This window comes from Zootoca vivipara, chromosome 2, assembly GCF_963506605.1.
Source record: "Zootoca vivipara chromosome 2, rZooViv1.1, whole genome shotgun sequence".
NCBI classification, from domain to species: Eukaryota; Metazoa; Chordata; class Lepidosauria; order Squamata; family Lacertidae; genus Zootoca; species Zootoca vivipara.
In genome coordinates, this window is record NC_083277.1 from 37,949,472 (window position 1) to 37,966,539 (window position 17,068).

General features: G+C 43.0%; 1 protein-coding gene across 7 annotated transcripts in view; it reads left to right on the plus strand.

Moving 5' to 3' along the window:
- GRIP2 (glutamate receptor interacting protein 2) overlaps positions 1 to 17,068 on the plus strand; it is a 380,534-nt gene that overhangs the window by 253,604 nt on the left and 109,862 nt on the right. Inside the window, exon 1 of one of the 7 annotated variants that reach the window (XM_035106516.2) lies at positions 10,370 to 11,667. The exons of the other annotated variants lie outside the window; for them this stretch is intronic. Within the exon in view, the coding sequence (XP_034962407.1) occupies positions 11,628 to 11,667 (40 nt within the window). The 5' untranslated portion in view covers positions 10,370 to 11,627. Of the gene's footprint in view, positions 1 to 10,369; positions 11,668 to 17,068 lie in introns of those variants that run through there. 7 annotated transcript variants of the gene reach the window in all.

The following is a 17,068-nucleotide window of genomic DNA, read 5'->3' on the forward strand; positions in this document are numbered from 1 at the left end:
ATCTTTCTATTAAATTTTATGTCTTGGACACCGTTCAAGTTTTCCAGTAAGAACCTGTGAGCCTTATACTGCGACTCCATGATCTTGAGTCTGCTTGAAGGATATATTGCTTGCTTTGCCTGTTGCAACTTAAAACAAAAAAACAGGGCAAGACAGACTCTGCATTTTAAACTGGCTTTTTTAAAAAAAGTATGGACAAAAATGGTTCGCAAATACTTGCTTTTATCTGTGAGTAATCTAAGAGTTATGCAGGCTCTGTATCTGCAGGCTGATACCCAAGATTCTTGTTTGATTCCCCACCCTGCAAAAGTCCTTCCATGTGCATTTGAGATAATCTTATACCAGGGGTCGTCAAGCTTACCGAACAATTGGTTGGAACGTGTGCGCACATGCGCTCTTCTGAGTCGGAGGAACGCGTGTACACATGCTATTTCCGGCGCTCCTCCGTCCCGGATGTGCAGGCACTTCTCTGTCCTGCATGCATGCACACACGCTATTTCTGGTGTACATCTGGCTCTGAAGAGCTCCAGTGCGCGTGCGCACAGGCGCCATCAATCCGGAAGTCCGTCCCCACGCCGCGCTGCGCTGGTAAGAGCATGGGGTGGCAGGAGGCGGCAGGGGGTGCCATGGGCCAGATAGATGACCCCTGTGGGCCGCTACCAGCCCATGGGCCTTAGGTTGCTGACCTCAGTCTTATACCTACACCAGTCCCCCTATGCCTCTCTTAAACATTTCACACTGCAGGGATGAAACAGCACAGGAATAAAGGGCCAGACCACACATTTGCAAGCAGGTGTCAACTTTTCTTCTCTTTCTTTTCAATAAAGTAGCCACAGTAGTTGCCATTGGCCATGAGATGTATAAAATTATGCCTAGCATAAGGAAAATGAATGTGGAGGTGTTTGCCTCTCATCTCTCATAATGCTAGAACCTGGGGTCATCCAGTGAAGCTGAATCTTGGGAGACCCAACATCAATATCTTTGGTGGGAACTTAAAACTACCGGTAGTGGGAGCTGAGCTGAGCTCCTGTTCAAAAACAGCACCCCACTCGCCACTGAAAAGCATCCAGGAGCCTGTGAAGGAGGCCAGTGAGTGGCTGCTTGTGCTGGGCCTGTTTCTACATGAGAAGTAAGGTTGAGTAGTGTCCCTGCTCCTGATGAGAGTCTGTGGCAGGCAGAGACCACAAAAGCTGCATATGCTGCCCTGCAATCACTGCAGCATGAATACAAAAGGAAACAGAGACCATTTGGCTTGTAAAACCTTCAGCAACCTGCTGGAAGATTAGTTGTTTTCAATTAAAGTCTTCCAGCTGAAATGATAATGACTTAAAATGTCCATATTTGTCTCTTTGCAATTTCTTAGTTGAATCTATGGCTTTCATTTCCCAGAGTCCCTGCATCCGTAGAGCTCTCCTAAACCAACCATGTCTTGGTTGCCGGTTTCCAACGGCTGCTTTTCACACCAGTGCCAGAAGAGATGCTTAATCTGCCTTCCAGTCCTAGTCCCAACCACAAGCAGTGCAAATGCCACTGTTGTGCATTTATTTTATCTTGATATTAAGATTTGTCTTAATTAAACATAGTCTTCATCAGTTTTCAAATAACATGCACCAACAGTGACACAATTTGGACCAGCGCAACAATGTGTTCCCATGAGATCAGAAAAAAAGGTATGCTCATCTCTGACAAGCAAGTCAGAGCCATTTAGGTTTACTTGTGGTGAGCAGAATGTTCTGGGCAAACAGGTTAAGTACTGTGTACATGGGTTTGTCGCCTGATGGGGATTGAGTGACTTAGCTGGAGTCAGCTTTTTCCTTCCTGATCTGTTGGCTGAGGCAAGGAAGCTGCAAACTGGGCGTGACTCCGAACACAAGCATTGAACAACTTTAGACTAAGGGCTCATCCCCACTTCCACTTTTCCCATCACTAAGCTTCTCCTTCTATACCCTCTTGGACTCCCCACACCCCCAGGCCCTAGCCATGTTCTTTTTGTTCTGTCTGCTTCATAAAGTCTTTCCAGGGAAGCCAATGTTCACTTTGTAATGTGAGCTGGTGTGTCATGGAAGCTCTTTATGCTACTTGTGTTTGAACATTTCTACCTTCCTATGACCGGGATATTGCCTGCTTTATCATAATGCACATGTTTGATTTTTTATTTCCTCTTTTGCAAAATGTGGCAATCGGCTTTTAAAGTGTATCCTGTTGCAATGCTTATTAAAATTAAGCCCCGGGAAGATATGTTTGCATTTGAAGTAGCTCAGATATAGCACCTTGGAGAAAAGGTGTCTGATGCGCTAGCGTAAAAATGAAGTCTTATTAAGCAGAAACGCAATGCTTCTGTTGAATATTCCAGCAATTAAATTTTTATCTTGATTCGTATGCAGGTCAGGATGGTTTCAAAGGAGAACGAGGAAGCAAAGCATCATGGTTTAATGCTATGCAAATTAGTGTTAACATGCTGTTTCACTTCTCCTTAATGCATTGTTACACTGTTACTCATTGAAAAGAAAGTATGTGACACCTATTAAGAATGATGACCTACTCACTTAGTTTTCCATTTGGCTTGGCAAAGTGTCCCAGAAAAGATTCTGGTGCCAAGGGATTGCATGAAATCGGAAGAAAAGATAAGATTGGGGGCTTTGCTTTCTTTAAAGCCTTGTGTGGGTATTATTTACCATGTAGAGTATCTTACATTTATACTAGATCATGTAACATGCTGAAATCCTTTCCTACAGTAGACAAAGGAGTGTGTGTGTGTGTGTTTCTGTGCGTGTTAAAAAGAGGAAGTATTTAAATGTGCCACATTTGTACCACTTCCCATAAAGGGCTCAAAAAGGCAGTCAATAAGTTTTCTTGTTTGCCATTGCAACAACCCTGAGAGGTATATTAGGCAAAGAGAGAAGGGGGTTCAGATGAATCTCCTGGTGCATTAAAGTAATAGGTGATGGAGGTTGTGGAACAATGTGCGCAAACAAACCCCACCAGCTGCAATCTTGAGCACCCCTAGAGCAACTGGCAGAAAGTCTCTCGGTGAATGCATGGCTAAACAGGGATTTGAGCCCCAGGTCCCTGGTCACTGTCATTATTAGCTAAAGGGACCCCTAACTATTAGATCCAGTCGCGGACGACTCTGGGGTTGCGGCACTCATTTTGCTTTACTGGCTGAGGGAGCTGGCGTACAGCTTCCAGGTCATGTGGCCAGCATGACTAAGCCGCTTCTGGCGAACCAGAGCAGTGGACGGAAATGCCATTTACCTATTTATCTACTTGCACTTGCTTTCAACGTGCTTTCGAACTGCTAGGTGGGCAGGAGCTGGGACCGAGCAATGGGAGCTCACCCTCTCAAGGGGAATCAAACCGCCGACCTTCTGATCAGCAAGCCCTAGGCTCTGTGGTTTAGACCACAGCACCACCTGCATCCCTCTGACATCATAATCATAATCATTATTAATATATAATATCTGTACCCAGCCCATCTGGCTGGGTTGCACCAGCCTCTCTGGGCAGCCTCCAACATTATATATATATATATATATATATATATATATATATATATATATATATATATATATATATATATATATATACATACATATACATACATACATACATACATATATATATATATATATATATATATATATATATATATATATATGATAAAACATCAAACATTAAAAACTTTCCTATGCAGAGCTGCATTCAGATGGCTTTCAAAAGTCATATACAGGTAGTTGTTTAACATCTGATAGGAAGGCATTCCACAGGATGGGTGCGACTACCAGGAAGGCCCTCTGCCCAGTTCCATGTAACTTCACTTCTCACAGTGAGGGAACCACCAGAAGACCTTTGGAGCTGGATCTTAATGTCCGGGCTGAATGATGTGGTTGGAGATTCTCCTTTAGGTATACAGGGCTGAGGCCGTTTAGGCCTTTAAAGGTCAGCATCAACACTTTGAATTGTGCTCAGAAATTTACTGGGAGCCACTGAAGACCCTTTAGGACCTAATAAGAAAGCATTAGGCCATGAGACATAGAACGGATTTCCTTCTCCCACTCGGAAGATCACTGTGTTCTAAATTTGGTGCACCGTCTGAGGTTTTGGGTGTCTCTTCGTGTCACATACCATTGCATGGAGCACATAACTTATCAACTCATTTGCGTATCTCTTAGCTATTGGTGGTTGTGTGTGTGTGCCTTTAAAATTATGTTCCTCTCTCGGACCATCTCCTTTTCACAGTTTTCCTTAAGAAATATGGAAAGAAAAAAGATCACTGTAAAAGCAATTCCACATGTTATGCTGTGACAGTAGTTTCTCTCAAGTCTTTAGTGAATACTCTTATCTGATAAATATCTCTGGTCCTATGATGCCTTCAGTTTCTTTAAAATAAGAATACAGAATAATTTTCCACTTGCTCTAAAGTGCTTCTTGGAACTGAATATCAGTCTGTTGATCTTAGCATGCATTCCAGTCTGATTAGGTATAGTGGTTATACATGTTGCATAATCCTGGAACTTCAAAGAGGCCCGTGTCAGATGCGGGGTCACTTTGGCACCCCCCCTTCTCCCCCATTAATCACAATCCTATGTGGTGCTCCTAGCTGACTGATTCTTCTTTTTTTAAGCATCCTAGCTATCTACTCTGCCAATGCTGCTATAGCTTTAGTAGACCCAAGATGGATGCGGTTGTTTACTGAAATATTGTGTAGCCAAACATGTATAGTAATTCTCATTGGATTCCACTTCTGAGGAAGACAGAATGTTAATGAGGAGGACTGTGGACAAAAAACTCAACAAGAATATTCTCCCTTCTTTTTGTGCTCTGGCAGCTTCTATCTCTGAAGTAAGAGCTATAATTGCTTGTTGGAAAGGTCCATTTATCTTGCAGTGCCAATTATTGATGATGAATTAGCTTTTAAGAATGCCTAGAGGAATCCCATCTTTATGGAAAGATACCTAGAGAAGCCCTATGGGTCTGTGTTGTGATGAGATCCTGGTCTTGAAGGAAATATTTTATCAGTTCCTATAATGAACTCGCAGGCTTGGGCATCTGCAAGCTTTCCTGACTTTCCTCTTGTGCAACTTCTTTGCAATGCCCTCCAGGTGCCACATGTTAAGGGGTAGTTTGGTCAAAGAATGAGGATTGCTTTTATGGTGGATAAAATACCTATGCAGATTAGGCCTATCCTAATTCCAATGGTGCGTTCTCGGAATAATGGTTCCAATTTTTGACATATAACTCTTTTTGGTGTGTAATTGGTATATGTTTACTCTAAACAGGAGAACGTGTAAGAGGCCTGACTTTTAAATATATTGTGAGTTACGCTTTTCAAAGAATTTGAATTTCTGGTGACTCTGGAAGAAAAATATAGATCACCGTAAAATGGTGGTTAGGCTTTAAGTGAGTGCTTAATGCAAAGCTGGTTAATGAAAGTCCGACTAGCGAGCTGCTTTTCTGTAATTGGAAAAATCTTCAAATAAACAAATTATATATAAAAACCTTTTCAAATTCTAGTACAGGTGACCCCTGAAAGCTACACTCATTCCTGCTTCTGGAGCATGCAGAGCAGACTTCACCCTGAAGTCCTACACGTGCAAAAGATGGGGCAGATCTGAATGCAGCTGACATAGGCTAACTTCATATGGGTAAATTCAGAAATAACTTCTCAAAATTATATTTAATTTTTAAATAGCAATACAACAAATCTCACCCTAACAGACCTGCTCGGTCTGCTGCCCAGGTGCTATTAGTTGAAGGGCCTTTGCTGTCCTTACTTATTTTATCTTAGTTTTTGCTGGTCTTGGACTGGACTGTCATTTGAACAGAACAGAGGTAGGGAATTTGTGGTGCTTGAGATGTTGTGGGACTTCAACTCCCATCAACCCCAGTTAGCATGCCCAATGATCAGGGATAATGAGAATTGCAGTCCATCAACATCTGGAGGGCTACAAGTGTCCCATTCACGATGTGCTGTGTTGCTATAGCCTCACTCTGGGCTTTCATTAGACAAAAGTTAATTGCAGGGCTAGTTTGAAGTTTGCTAGGGAAAAACACATACCTACTATGTTTAATCCAATTACCATGATGGTTCAGGTTTCTTAATGCATATATTGGGTGTGTGTGTGTGTGTGCAAGATTAAAATGGGTACACTACTAATACAATAAACTTCATTGTCATTTTTAACTAATGCATTGTGCCTACCCCAAATTAGCAGTTTCCAGCTGTATCCTTTTTTCCTGAAAAATTTCCAAAGCTCGCCCAATGATTTTTCTTGGGAAACGCTATGCAGTGTGTAAATGGATTCTAATTGCAAACTCAACTCTGCAATAAACTAATTGCATTTATCAAAGACAACTGTGGTGTTTTCCCCTTAATAACAAATTACAGGGTAAAATTCTCCTCTGTGTGCTTTGGTTTTTTTGATTTTGCTAATTTTAGCTTTCTGCTCAAGGCACTTGAACCCTATGCAAGTGACTTTGTCCCAAGGTGGAGATGTTACTGTGCATAAATAATAGTGCCGTGGTTAATTTCCACTGTCTGCCACAATTGTCTGTTTGATCTTCTTTTTTTAATGGGTTCCAGGCTATGATCTAAAAGCATGTGAAGCCACTACCTTGCTGAAGTTAAGCAGGTCTGATTCTGGTCAGTCATTGGATGGTGACTGCTTGAGAATTTTATGTATGTTGCCTTGTGTTCCATGATGGAAGAAAGGCATGATATGAATGTTAGAGTAAATAAATACATAAAGATTCATTAGGTCTGGCAAACACTTCACAACCCTCATTTGGAGGCAGGTGTTACTGCATACATGTGGGTTATTCTGTATTTGTATCTCTCCATTATATTGAAATCAAGTATTAAGGCAAATGGCAAAAGAACAGAAGCCTCTGGTGGCATAGCCTGACTCATGTCGTGAGCCTCCATGCATGATGATTACCAATATTTGGAGCAATTTAAAGCCATAACCTGCTATTTTTAGGTTACCAATGATTGTGTGAGAAAGGGAAGTATCCACATCACCATAGAACTGTAGAGTTGCAAGGGATCCCTGGGGTCATCAGGTACAACTTCCTACATTGCAGGAATCTCAAATAGATGATACATGACAGGTGGCCATCCAATCTCTGCTTAAAAACCTCCAAGCAAGGAGTCTGTCACCTTCTGAGGGAGCCAGTTTCACTGTTGAACAGCAACAGCTCTTACTGTCAGAAAGTTCTTCCTGATATTTAGTCAGAATCTCCTTTCTTGTAACTTGAATCCATTGGTTCAGGTCTTATCTTCCAGAGCAGAAGAAAACAAGCTTGCTCCATCTTCCTTGTGACAGCCCTTTTGATATTTGAAGGTGGCTATTGTATCTCCTCTCAGTCTCCTCTTTTCCAGACTTAACATACCCAGCTCCTTCAACCATTCCTCATAAGGCTTGGTTTCCGGTAGGTTTATCATCTTGACTGCCCTCCCCTGCACATGTTCCAGCTTGTCAATATCCTTTTTAAATTGTGGTGCCCAGAACTGGACACAGTATTCAACATAGTTCTTCCATTTCTCCATTTCGTTAAAGAAAGAGACTTCCCATGTCTAATGAAGACAAAAATTTGCACCTACATTTGTGGCCATTGTCTTGTAGAATATCACTAGCTTTAGTTATTTATTTAAATACATAATACAACATTTCCACTGTTCTACTCATTCTAACTTTCAAAGGGGAAACTTTTCCAGTTATGCAATCAAGCATCTTCATCATCCCATTTTCAGGGTCTTTGGATTCATTAGCCTGAGTTTGGGAATATTGGTGTAGTGTCATGAGAATTCAGTGTTATTAAAAGCTCAGGCTTGCTGTTCTGAAGCACATCATGAATGGGAAATGCTTGGGGATGAATACAAGGACAGTGAGTGTCAAGAATTTTGGGCTGGGTGATCCCTGGCTCCCTGATCTTTAAATAAAGAACTGGCTGGAATGTGCCTTCTTGAACCTCTTCCCCTCAAGCCTATCCTAAAGGGAGACAAAAGGGGTAGTTGGGTAGCACAATGTCCAGTCATTTACAGTGGTGCCTCGCTAGACGAATTTAATTCGTTCCATGGGTCTTTTCTTATAACGAAAAATTTGTCTAGCGAATCCCATAGGAATGCATTGAATTTTTTTTTTGCCCATAGGAACGCATTAATTGAATTTCAATGCATTCCTATGGGAAACCGCGATTCGCTAGACAAATTTTTCATAAAACGAATTCGTCTAGCGAGGCAACCTCCGCTCGAAAAATCCTTTCGTTAAGCAGGGCATTCGTTAAGCGAGGCACCACTGTATTATAGACAGAAGCAAGCCAAAGTTGAGCAATTTTATGCCCCTCTGGTTTCAGTGAGAGATTTTAAGTATATGCTTGGCTCTCTCAAAAAATCAATATGACATAAAAAGTGTTAACTTTGGTCAGATCATGGCCAATATGTTATGAAGTGTGGAAAGATAGGTTCATGCAGGGTGGCCTTGTGGGCTTGTCTTGGATCTGTGCCTTCCTTTTGCAATACTGTATCAACACTTCTCCATAATCTGCCTTGCTACTGCTGTCTTCATGTCAGCCCAAATGTGATCATTTTTGTATGTGTAGCAACCTCAAAGTTTGCTTTCCTTAAACTGGGCAGCAAGTTTGAGGATAAAGTGTTGACACCACAGTTGTAGTATTGCTGGAAAGGTGGGAAGTAAGAGATCATAGGATCATAGAACTGTAGAGTTGGAAAGGGTCCGAATGATCATCTAGTCCAGGCATCCCCAAACTTCGGCCCTCCAGCTGTTTTGGACTACAATTCCCATCTTCCCCGACCACTGGTCCTGTTAGCTAGGGATCATGGGAGTTGTAGGCCAAAACATCTGGAGGGCCACAGTTTGGGGATGCCTGATCTAGTCCATCCCCCTGCAATCCCATATGGGGATCGAATCTGCACCCTTGGTGTTATCTAACCAACTCTACACTCTACACTCTAACCAACTGAGCTATCCAGGTGCCAGATTTCCAAATACAGTTGTTGGGCTAATAACACTTTTGGTCATTCTGTAGAAGGATCATTGCTGAATGATAAGAGCATCTGCTTTGCATGAAAAAAGAAACCCAGGTTCAATCCCTGACCTCCCCAGTTCGGACTGGGAGAGATTCCTGTCTGAAATCCTGGAGAGCTGCTGTGGGTCAGTGTAAACAATACTGAGATAGATGGACCAATGATGTGCCTCAGTATAAGGCAGCTAAATATATTTCTACATGGGCGCCGACTCCTAGGGGCCAAGGTAGTTTTGGCCCCATGAATGTATTGGGGCCAAATTGGGCACCCTCAATTTTCAGAAGGCATTTGGCTCCATCTGCTGGCTCTTGCAATGGTGCGTCAGCCCCCCCACATCTTCTGGAGAAGCCAGTGCCTCTGTATTCCTATGAGGTTGTGGCAAGCAGTCAGGAATAAAGTTCCTCTTTTCTTCTTCTTTGCATGTCCATGACATTTTAGTACTGAAACCAGTGCAGCAACCCAGTGCAACGTTTTCTCCATGAAGATTGCAAAGCCATAGACTATGGGCATATGCAGGTGGAGTGCTGCAGAACTGTCCAGCACATTGAACCAGTACATTGAATATATGTAGCTCAGTCAGCAGAGCTTGAGACTCTTAATCTCACGTTTGTGGGTTCAAGCCCTACGTTAGGTAAAAGATCCCTGCATGCCCTTGTAGTCCCAACTCTTAAGACTAAAATGGATTAGTAGCCTCAGCTTGAGTGACCACCGTCCAAACCTCTTCCTGTGCCAGTGGGTACTTCTAGGGAGAAATACTGCTACTTCCCCCAGGTTCACCACTGCAATCTCTGTTGTCCAGCAAGGTGCAATTGTTTCTGCTCCTTTTCCCTCCTTCATATTAGAGTCCATATTCAGCTTTTTGGTGTTTATTATAATTAATGGAAGGGGGGGGGAGACTGCAGGGTGGTATTCAACTATGTTTTACTCAGAGTAAAAAGGTAAAGGGACCCCTGACCATTAGGTCCAGTCGTGGATGACTTTGGGGTTGAGGCGCTCATCTCGCTTTACTGGCCGAGGGAGCCGGCATACAGCTTCCAGGTCATGTGGCCAGCGTGACTAAGCCACTTCTGGCGAAACCAGAGCAGCGCATGGAAATGCCGTTTACCTTCCCGTCAGGGCGGTACCTATTTATCTACTTTGACGTGCTTTCGAACTGCTAGGTTGGCAGGGACCAAGCAGCGGGAGCAGGGCAGTCTGGAGCAGGTCGGGCGCCCTGGCGCTGAGGCGCGGAGATCACTCCAGCGCCCCCGCCCTCATGGCATTCCACGCGGCTTTGTCGTGCCGCACCACTGGGACCTTACCTAGAGCCGGCCCTGAACGGGAGCTCACCCCGTCGCAGGGATTCGAACTGCCAACCTTCTGATCGGCAAGCCCTAGGCTCTGTGGTTTAACCCACAGGCCCACCCGCGTCCCTTCCTTTACTTGGAGTAGGCCCATTGAAATTAATGAGCATAACTACATTAGGTGCATTGATATAAGAGGATTTACTCTGAGTAAAACTTAGCTGCCTACCATCCGAAGTCTGCAAAGCAGGCAATGCGAATCTGCACACGGCTGGCCAGTTTGCCCTGCAAAGAAGGGTTAAATTGAGTTATCAGGCGACAGAACTGCTGCTTCATGCTCCTGTGCCCTGGCTCTGTGTTTAGAGAAGGGAGCATAATGCTTTGGCAGCAGCTTGACATTGCCTTGAAAGGTGCTGGAGGCCGTGCAGTTGTCGGTTGACAAAGCGGGTGGAGAGAGAGCGAAAGAGAGCGAGCGAGCAAAGAGTGGCGTGGAGCAGTACTGCAGCACTTGCAGTCTTCACTCTCACTCTGACAATGTTGCTGCCTGCAACTTGGAATATTTTTCTCCTTCTCTTTTACCTTTAAGTCATCGCTGCTGCCTTCCAACTTGCACTTGTGCCGCTGGATTGAGCAAAAGGAGGAAAAGCATTTTGGCTTAGAAACACGAAGAGGTTTAAATCCAGCCTTCTGAGGACTGTTATGGATTTTTTTTTTCCTGGGTGAGAGCAACAAAAGACTGCCTGAAAGACGAGAGCGCACCACCCATGTGGGCTGATGGCTGCTCTCTCCCCCAGCGTGCGCTAAGTTGGAATGCAGATGGGAGTGAAGCGCCTGCTTTGCCTTCTCTGCAGAAGCTGGGGAGCCAGTGTTCAGTTTTGTCCATGCTGCTTCACCTTCAACCAGAATTTCTTTATTAATGCCTGCGTTTAGAAACTCTTGCCCTGTTCTGCCTCGTGGCAAGCCAGTTGGACAGATCTGTTGCTGGATTTTCTTAAGGGAACATATCAAGATCTGACCACCTTTTTAATAATAATAATTTATCTGCATTCCAAATCTAGAGATCCCGACTGACATCGCTTTTAAATTTGATTTCAATGGAGTGTACCATTTGTTGGGTGTCAATCTGGTAGGCTCAATAGGAATTTGTTCCGTTTAAGTGGAGGAGTGCAGTAGAGCCATACTCTCTTGTGGGAGAGAGCGAGGCTGCTGTAATGTGATTCCAGTGCCGTCCAAGGCGGAGAGAGAGGAGTGCCTCTTCTTGCAATTTAGCTGAATGCTTTGATAGATAAATAGCAGACATGCTTTGCGGGCTGAAAAAGGATTTGCAGTCAGACTTCGGTGAGTGAGTCTTAAAATATTACCTTCCATTTCTTTTCATTTGATCTGATCTTTCTTCTTTGTGAAAGAAACTCGAAATCCTTTGAACTTTATTTCATTTCATTATATTTTTTTACAAACGTGATGCCCACCTTTACTAAAAGTCTCTCGAAATCTGTTTTGCTCTTTCGTTGTGCTTTCCATGCTTTTGTTTTAAGCAGCTGTGTTTATGTGTTCACTTGCATGTAATTAATTTGACTTTGTCACCTTGGAAACTGTGGGCTGCTATACTGAACACGTCTTTTAAAAGTCTTTTGGTAGCTTTCATGTCTCCCTCCACCCCACCCCATGGGGGATTTGTGTGTAGCTCTGTGTAATTTTGTATTTTCCCTTTTACTATAAAGCTGAGCTTGCATAGAAAAGCCTAAGGAGCAGCTTTTGTGAGTAGTAAAGGAGCATGCTAAAAATAGGCAGCCTGCTAACTCTGTGCAGTGATCTTCCTAAGATCAAGCAGTCAGTCTAGTGTAATAATATAACACACTAATGATTCTAATTCACTAGAAAATTGCCTTATGATGGAGGGCTGTTCCGCACATTGCAGATTAAGTGTGTGTACACAGGTAGACCCAATGTACACCACCACGTTTGAAATTGGCTGAGTGCATCTATTTTACCGCGTGTTCACACTGAAGCCATAAGCTGCGGAGTGGCCCTCAGGAACTGCGCTTTACGATAGTTTACTTTTGCAGAAAATGACCACACTTATTTCTCTCTCTGTCTCTTTTCATCTCAGAGAAGAGGGCTAATGAGTATTCATTCCGCTGTGGCTTTGCAAGCTGAATAGATTTTACAACAACCTATTGTTAGAGAGAGCTGGCGGTGATAAAATGTGATTCATGCTTAATTATGCTCACTGAGTTCTACTGTCACCCTTGGGTTTTCCAGCTGCAGCAGGAAGGTTGTCTTCTTCGGACCTAGGTGGTTTCCTTGTAAAAAAAAGAAAAGTTCAGCACTTTGAGAAAATGGACTATCCCAAGGAAGAGTATGCATGTTAGTTTGTTGTAACAAAGCATCAGAAAATGAATCCATGTGTTTGCTTGGACACACATGTGGGTTCAGTCACATACTTGTAACCAACCCAAGTAAGTGTGTGCATGTGTGCACATCCCCCAACTGAGGATAACACTTCATTCATCTGATGAAGTGAACTCGATCCAATGACAGCTTATGCCACATTAAACTTTAGTGCTAAGGTGCCACCAGACTCTTTGCTAATCTTTAAAGGGTCTTCTTCTTTGGCGATCACTCGTAGCCGAGTAAGATTGTCTTCCATAAGCATGATTTTAACAATGGGTCCGTAAGTGACTGTGGAGGCCAATTCTAGATCCACACGTCCTTCCACAGTGGGGACATTGGTTTCCAGGCAGGAGTTGATCACGGTGTGGATTTGCCAAGCGTGCCTTCCTCTTAGCACGTTTCTCCCTTGTGTCCTGAGATTGAGTTTCTTCAAAGCCCATGACACCTTTGGTAAAGGCTGTTCTCTAACTGGAGCGCTCGCAGGCCAGTGTTTCCCAGTTGTCAGTGTTTATACTACAGTACATTTTTAAAGATTTGCCTTGAGACAGTCTTTAAACCTCTTTTGCTGACCACCAGCATTACGCTTCCCATTTTTAAGGTAACTTCTTCTTGACCTGCCTCTCTGATCTGATTGAATAAATGAACAAGGAAAGGCAAACTAATAATCCTGTGTTGGCTTCTTCCACAACTGCCCTCTTAACCCTGTTTTATAAGATAAAAAGATGCAATTAGGATATATTAACCTAGTTTTGTCTGTTCGTGTATTATTTACAGCAATTAACCATGCTTTAGGCCAGCTACTTAGTTTCATAAGAGAACTTCACCCTTTGACTAGGAGAGGACACTGAAAACCCAGGATAGTTTGGCAAAAGCTGATACTGTAGACTTGTCCCTGTTACTGACAGACCTTTTAAAAAGTCCATCCACTTCTGCATTGGTATGTGAAAGTTTAAAGCTGCATAAACTCCACTTCAGGCAAAATGGAAAGTTGTTGTTGTTGTTGTTTAGTCGTGTCCAACTCTTTGTGACCCCATGGACCAGAGCACGCCAGGCACTCCTGTCTTGCACTGCCTCCCGCAGTTTGGTCAAACTCATGTTGGTAGCTTCGAGAACACTGTCCAACCATCTCATCCTCTGTCGTCCCCTTCTCCTAGTGCCCTCAATCTTTCCCAACATCAGGGTCTTTTCCAAGAATTCTTCTCTTCTCATGAGGTGGCCAAAATATTGGAGCCTCAGCTTCACGATCTGTCCTTCCAGTGAGCACTCAGGGCTGATTTCCTTAAGAATGGATAGGTTTGATCTTCTTGCAGTCCATGGGACTCTCAAGAGTCTCCTCCAGCACCATAATTCAAAAGCATCAATTCTTGCTTAACTTTCCATTTTGTCCATGGAGTTTTCTTCCCCTTCATGGATCAATGCCTTGTCATGGCGAAGGGGCTTGAATAACTCAGAGAAGCTATGAGCTATGCCATGCAGGGCCACCCAAGATGGACAGGTCATAGTGGAGAGTTTTGACTAAACGTGATCCACCTGGAGAAGGAACTGGCAAGCCACTCCAGTATCCCTGCCAAGAAAACTCCATGGACAAAATGGAAAGTTAAGTTATTTTTACGCTTACTTCTCTTCAACTGTATCAACATTCACATGTGAATGCTTATAATCCCAGATGCCTTGCCATGCATATGTGAAAATAGGTATTTTTGAAGAATTAATAGGCCGCCCTGCCATATAAATACTTCTAAAATGGCTTACAACTTAGTTTCTTCACATTTTGGTCGTATACCAGTGAATGTCGATGGAGCATATTTCTGTTCAACATTCACCAAGGTGCATCTCAGTTTTTAGACATTTGCAAAACTGATCTGGAATTGTAGATATTTAAATGTTAATAATAACACTAAAATTTAGACATTCACTGTAGGCACATGTATGTTATAGGCAAATATTTATATACAGTATGTGGGAGCTTTCAGCTCAGTAAAGATTCCACTGCCTTTTGTAATTCCCAGGACCAATATGACAACCTTCTACCAATTTCCCCATTACTGGACCATAAGTTCTTTATCCCCCACTCCCACTTTTTGTGAATTCTAGTACAACCTATTTTATGTTGCCTGTTTTGTTCCTTATTAAAGTATAGTTACATTAAAATCTTTTATATTTAGATATATCATGTACATGCATAACTTTTAAAAATAATTAACCCAAGCTATTTTTTGAATTAAATTCTTAAATATCATCCACTGATCATCTTCTAGTTTTGTACTCTTATTTTAAATTCATCACTTTGGGGGTATATTTAATGCTTATTTTTCCTTTTCTGTACACTGCTCCGATATGTTATAATGCAAGTAGTTTATAAATATTTATAAATAATCACATAGAGATTGCATTTGGATTTGTGAACCATTTTTTGAATTTGTGCAAGATAAACAGTGGAATAGCAACAGAAATCATGGTGACAGGTGAAAGACAAATTTGTATTTCCTCCTATTCCATTGACTGCTACTAAGTCCTGTTACCACACACACAAAACTCCCTCCTTCCACGCAATCATCACATACTGTATTGAACTAAGTTGGTACCCCATGATTGTGCCCTGGACACTGCAGGTGCTGATCCCTATGTGGAAATGCCTCTGGGCATGACCCACCCATCTTTTAAGTCTGAGGATGGGGCGTTCCCTATTGGGCAGTGTAGGATTATGTACTACAGGTATAAATTGCTGCCGCCTTTAGGCATTCTGGCCTGTGCTGACATGGATGCCTCTGAAGATACCATTGCCCAATTTGGCATGATAAGGGAGGTGAGAAGTGAGGTGGGTCCAGGTCGGGCGGCTGCTTCCCATAACGTAGCAGCAGCAGTGGAATGGGAAGATGTGGTGTCATCTGTGGCTGCAGGGATGAAAGAGAATTCCAGATGTTGTTGTTGTTTAGTCGTGTCCGACTCTTCGTGACCCCATGGACCAGAGCACGCTAGGCACTCCCGTCTTCCACTGCCTCCCAGTTTGGTCAAACTCATGTTGGTAGCTTCGAGAACACTGTCCAACCATCTCGTCCTCTGTCGTCCCCTTCTCCTAGTGCCCTCAATCTTTCCCAACATCAGGGTCTTTTCCAAGGATTCTTCTCTTCTCATGAGGTGGCCAAAGTATTGGAGCCTCAGCTTCACAATCTGTCCTTCCAGGGAGCACTCAGGGCTGATTTCCTTAAGAATGGATAGGTTTGATCTTCTTGCAGTCCATGGGACTCTCAAGAGTCTCCAGATAATTCCAGATAACTGGATAAGAGAATTCCAGATAACTGGTACAAACTTGAAGAGATTCTTTGTTGCCTCCATCCCCACCGCCTCATGATAAGCACAGTTGTGTGCTCCACAGAATGTCCCTTCATTCTCCGTTCATCATCTTAGTAAGTCTAATGCCATTGGCACTCTAGGCATCATCGGCTTGTTTCATAGCTTCCTGGAATAGCAGGGCATGTTGCAGATTCCACTGGATTTTATAGATTCCTTGAAAAGAAACCATCAGTGAGACCTCAGTATTTCCAATTGACAAATCCTCCCCCAACTCATATTTAAGCACCTCTTGGTGCTTTCCTTTTGCCTTCTGATCTTCTTCCCCCATCTTGCATTAATGCATTAGGTGCCACCTGTCTTAAATAAGGCTCTCTGTACCTAATGGACCAATGTCTTGACCTGATTGCCCCTTGCACCCGTACCCGACCACATATGTGTGCATGTAACCATTTTATATCCCATAGTCTGGAACAGTACCAAGCTCTACCCTGCGGTGTACATTTGTGTAGATTTGGTGATAAAGTGGTTTATTTTTATTTTCTCTAAAGAAATAAGATAAACATAGTGTGTATTGCAAACATAACAAAGGCAGTTACAGGTAGGTAGCCATGTTGGTCTGACATAGTCAAAACAAACAACAAAAATTCCTTCCAGTAGCACCTTAGAGACCAACTAATTTTGTCATTGGTATGAGCTTTCGTGTGCATGCATGTATCTGAAGAAGTGTGCATGCACACAAAAGCTCATACCAATGACAAACTTAGTTGGTATCTAAGGTGCTACTGGAAGGATTTTTTAAAATTATTTTTTATAACAAAGGCAGAACATTCCTAATCCTCTATATAGGATTTGCTTACCACAAGGTCTGAAAGTAACATTGGAGGTCAAATGGTAGTGTACAGGGCCATGGATATAACAGTGGCGGAGGGAGAATGCAGTTGTGCTCATGGCCTCCTTGTGAGCTTCCCAGAGGCATCTGGTTGGGGAAAAAGAATGCTTGGCTATCTAAGCCTTTGGTCTGATCTGGCACGGCTCTTATGACTGAACCAGG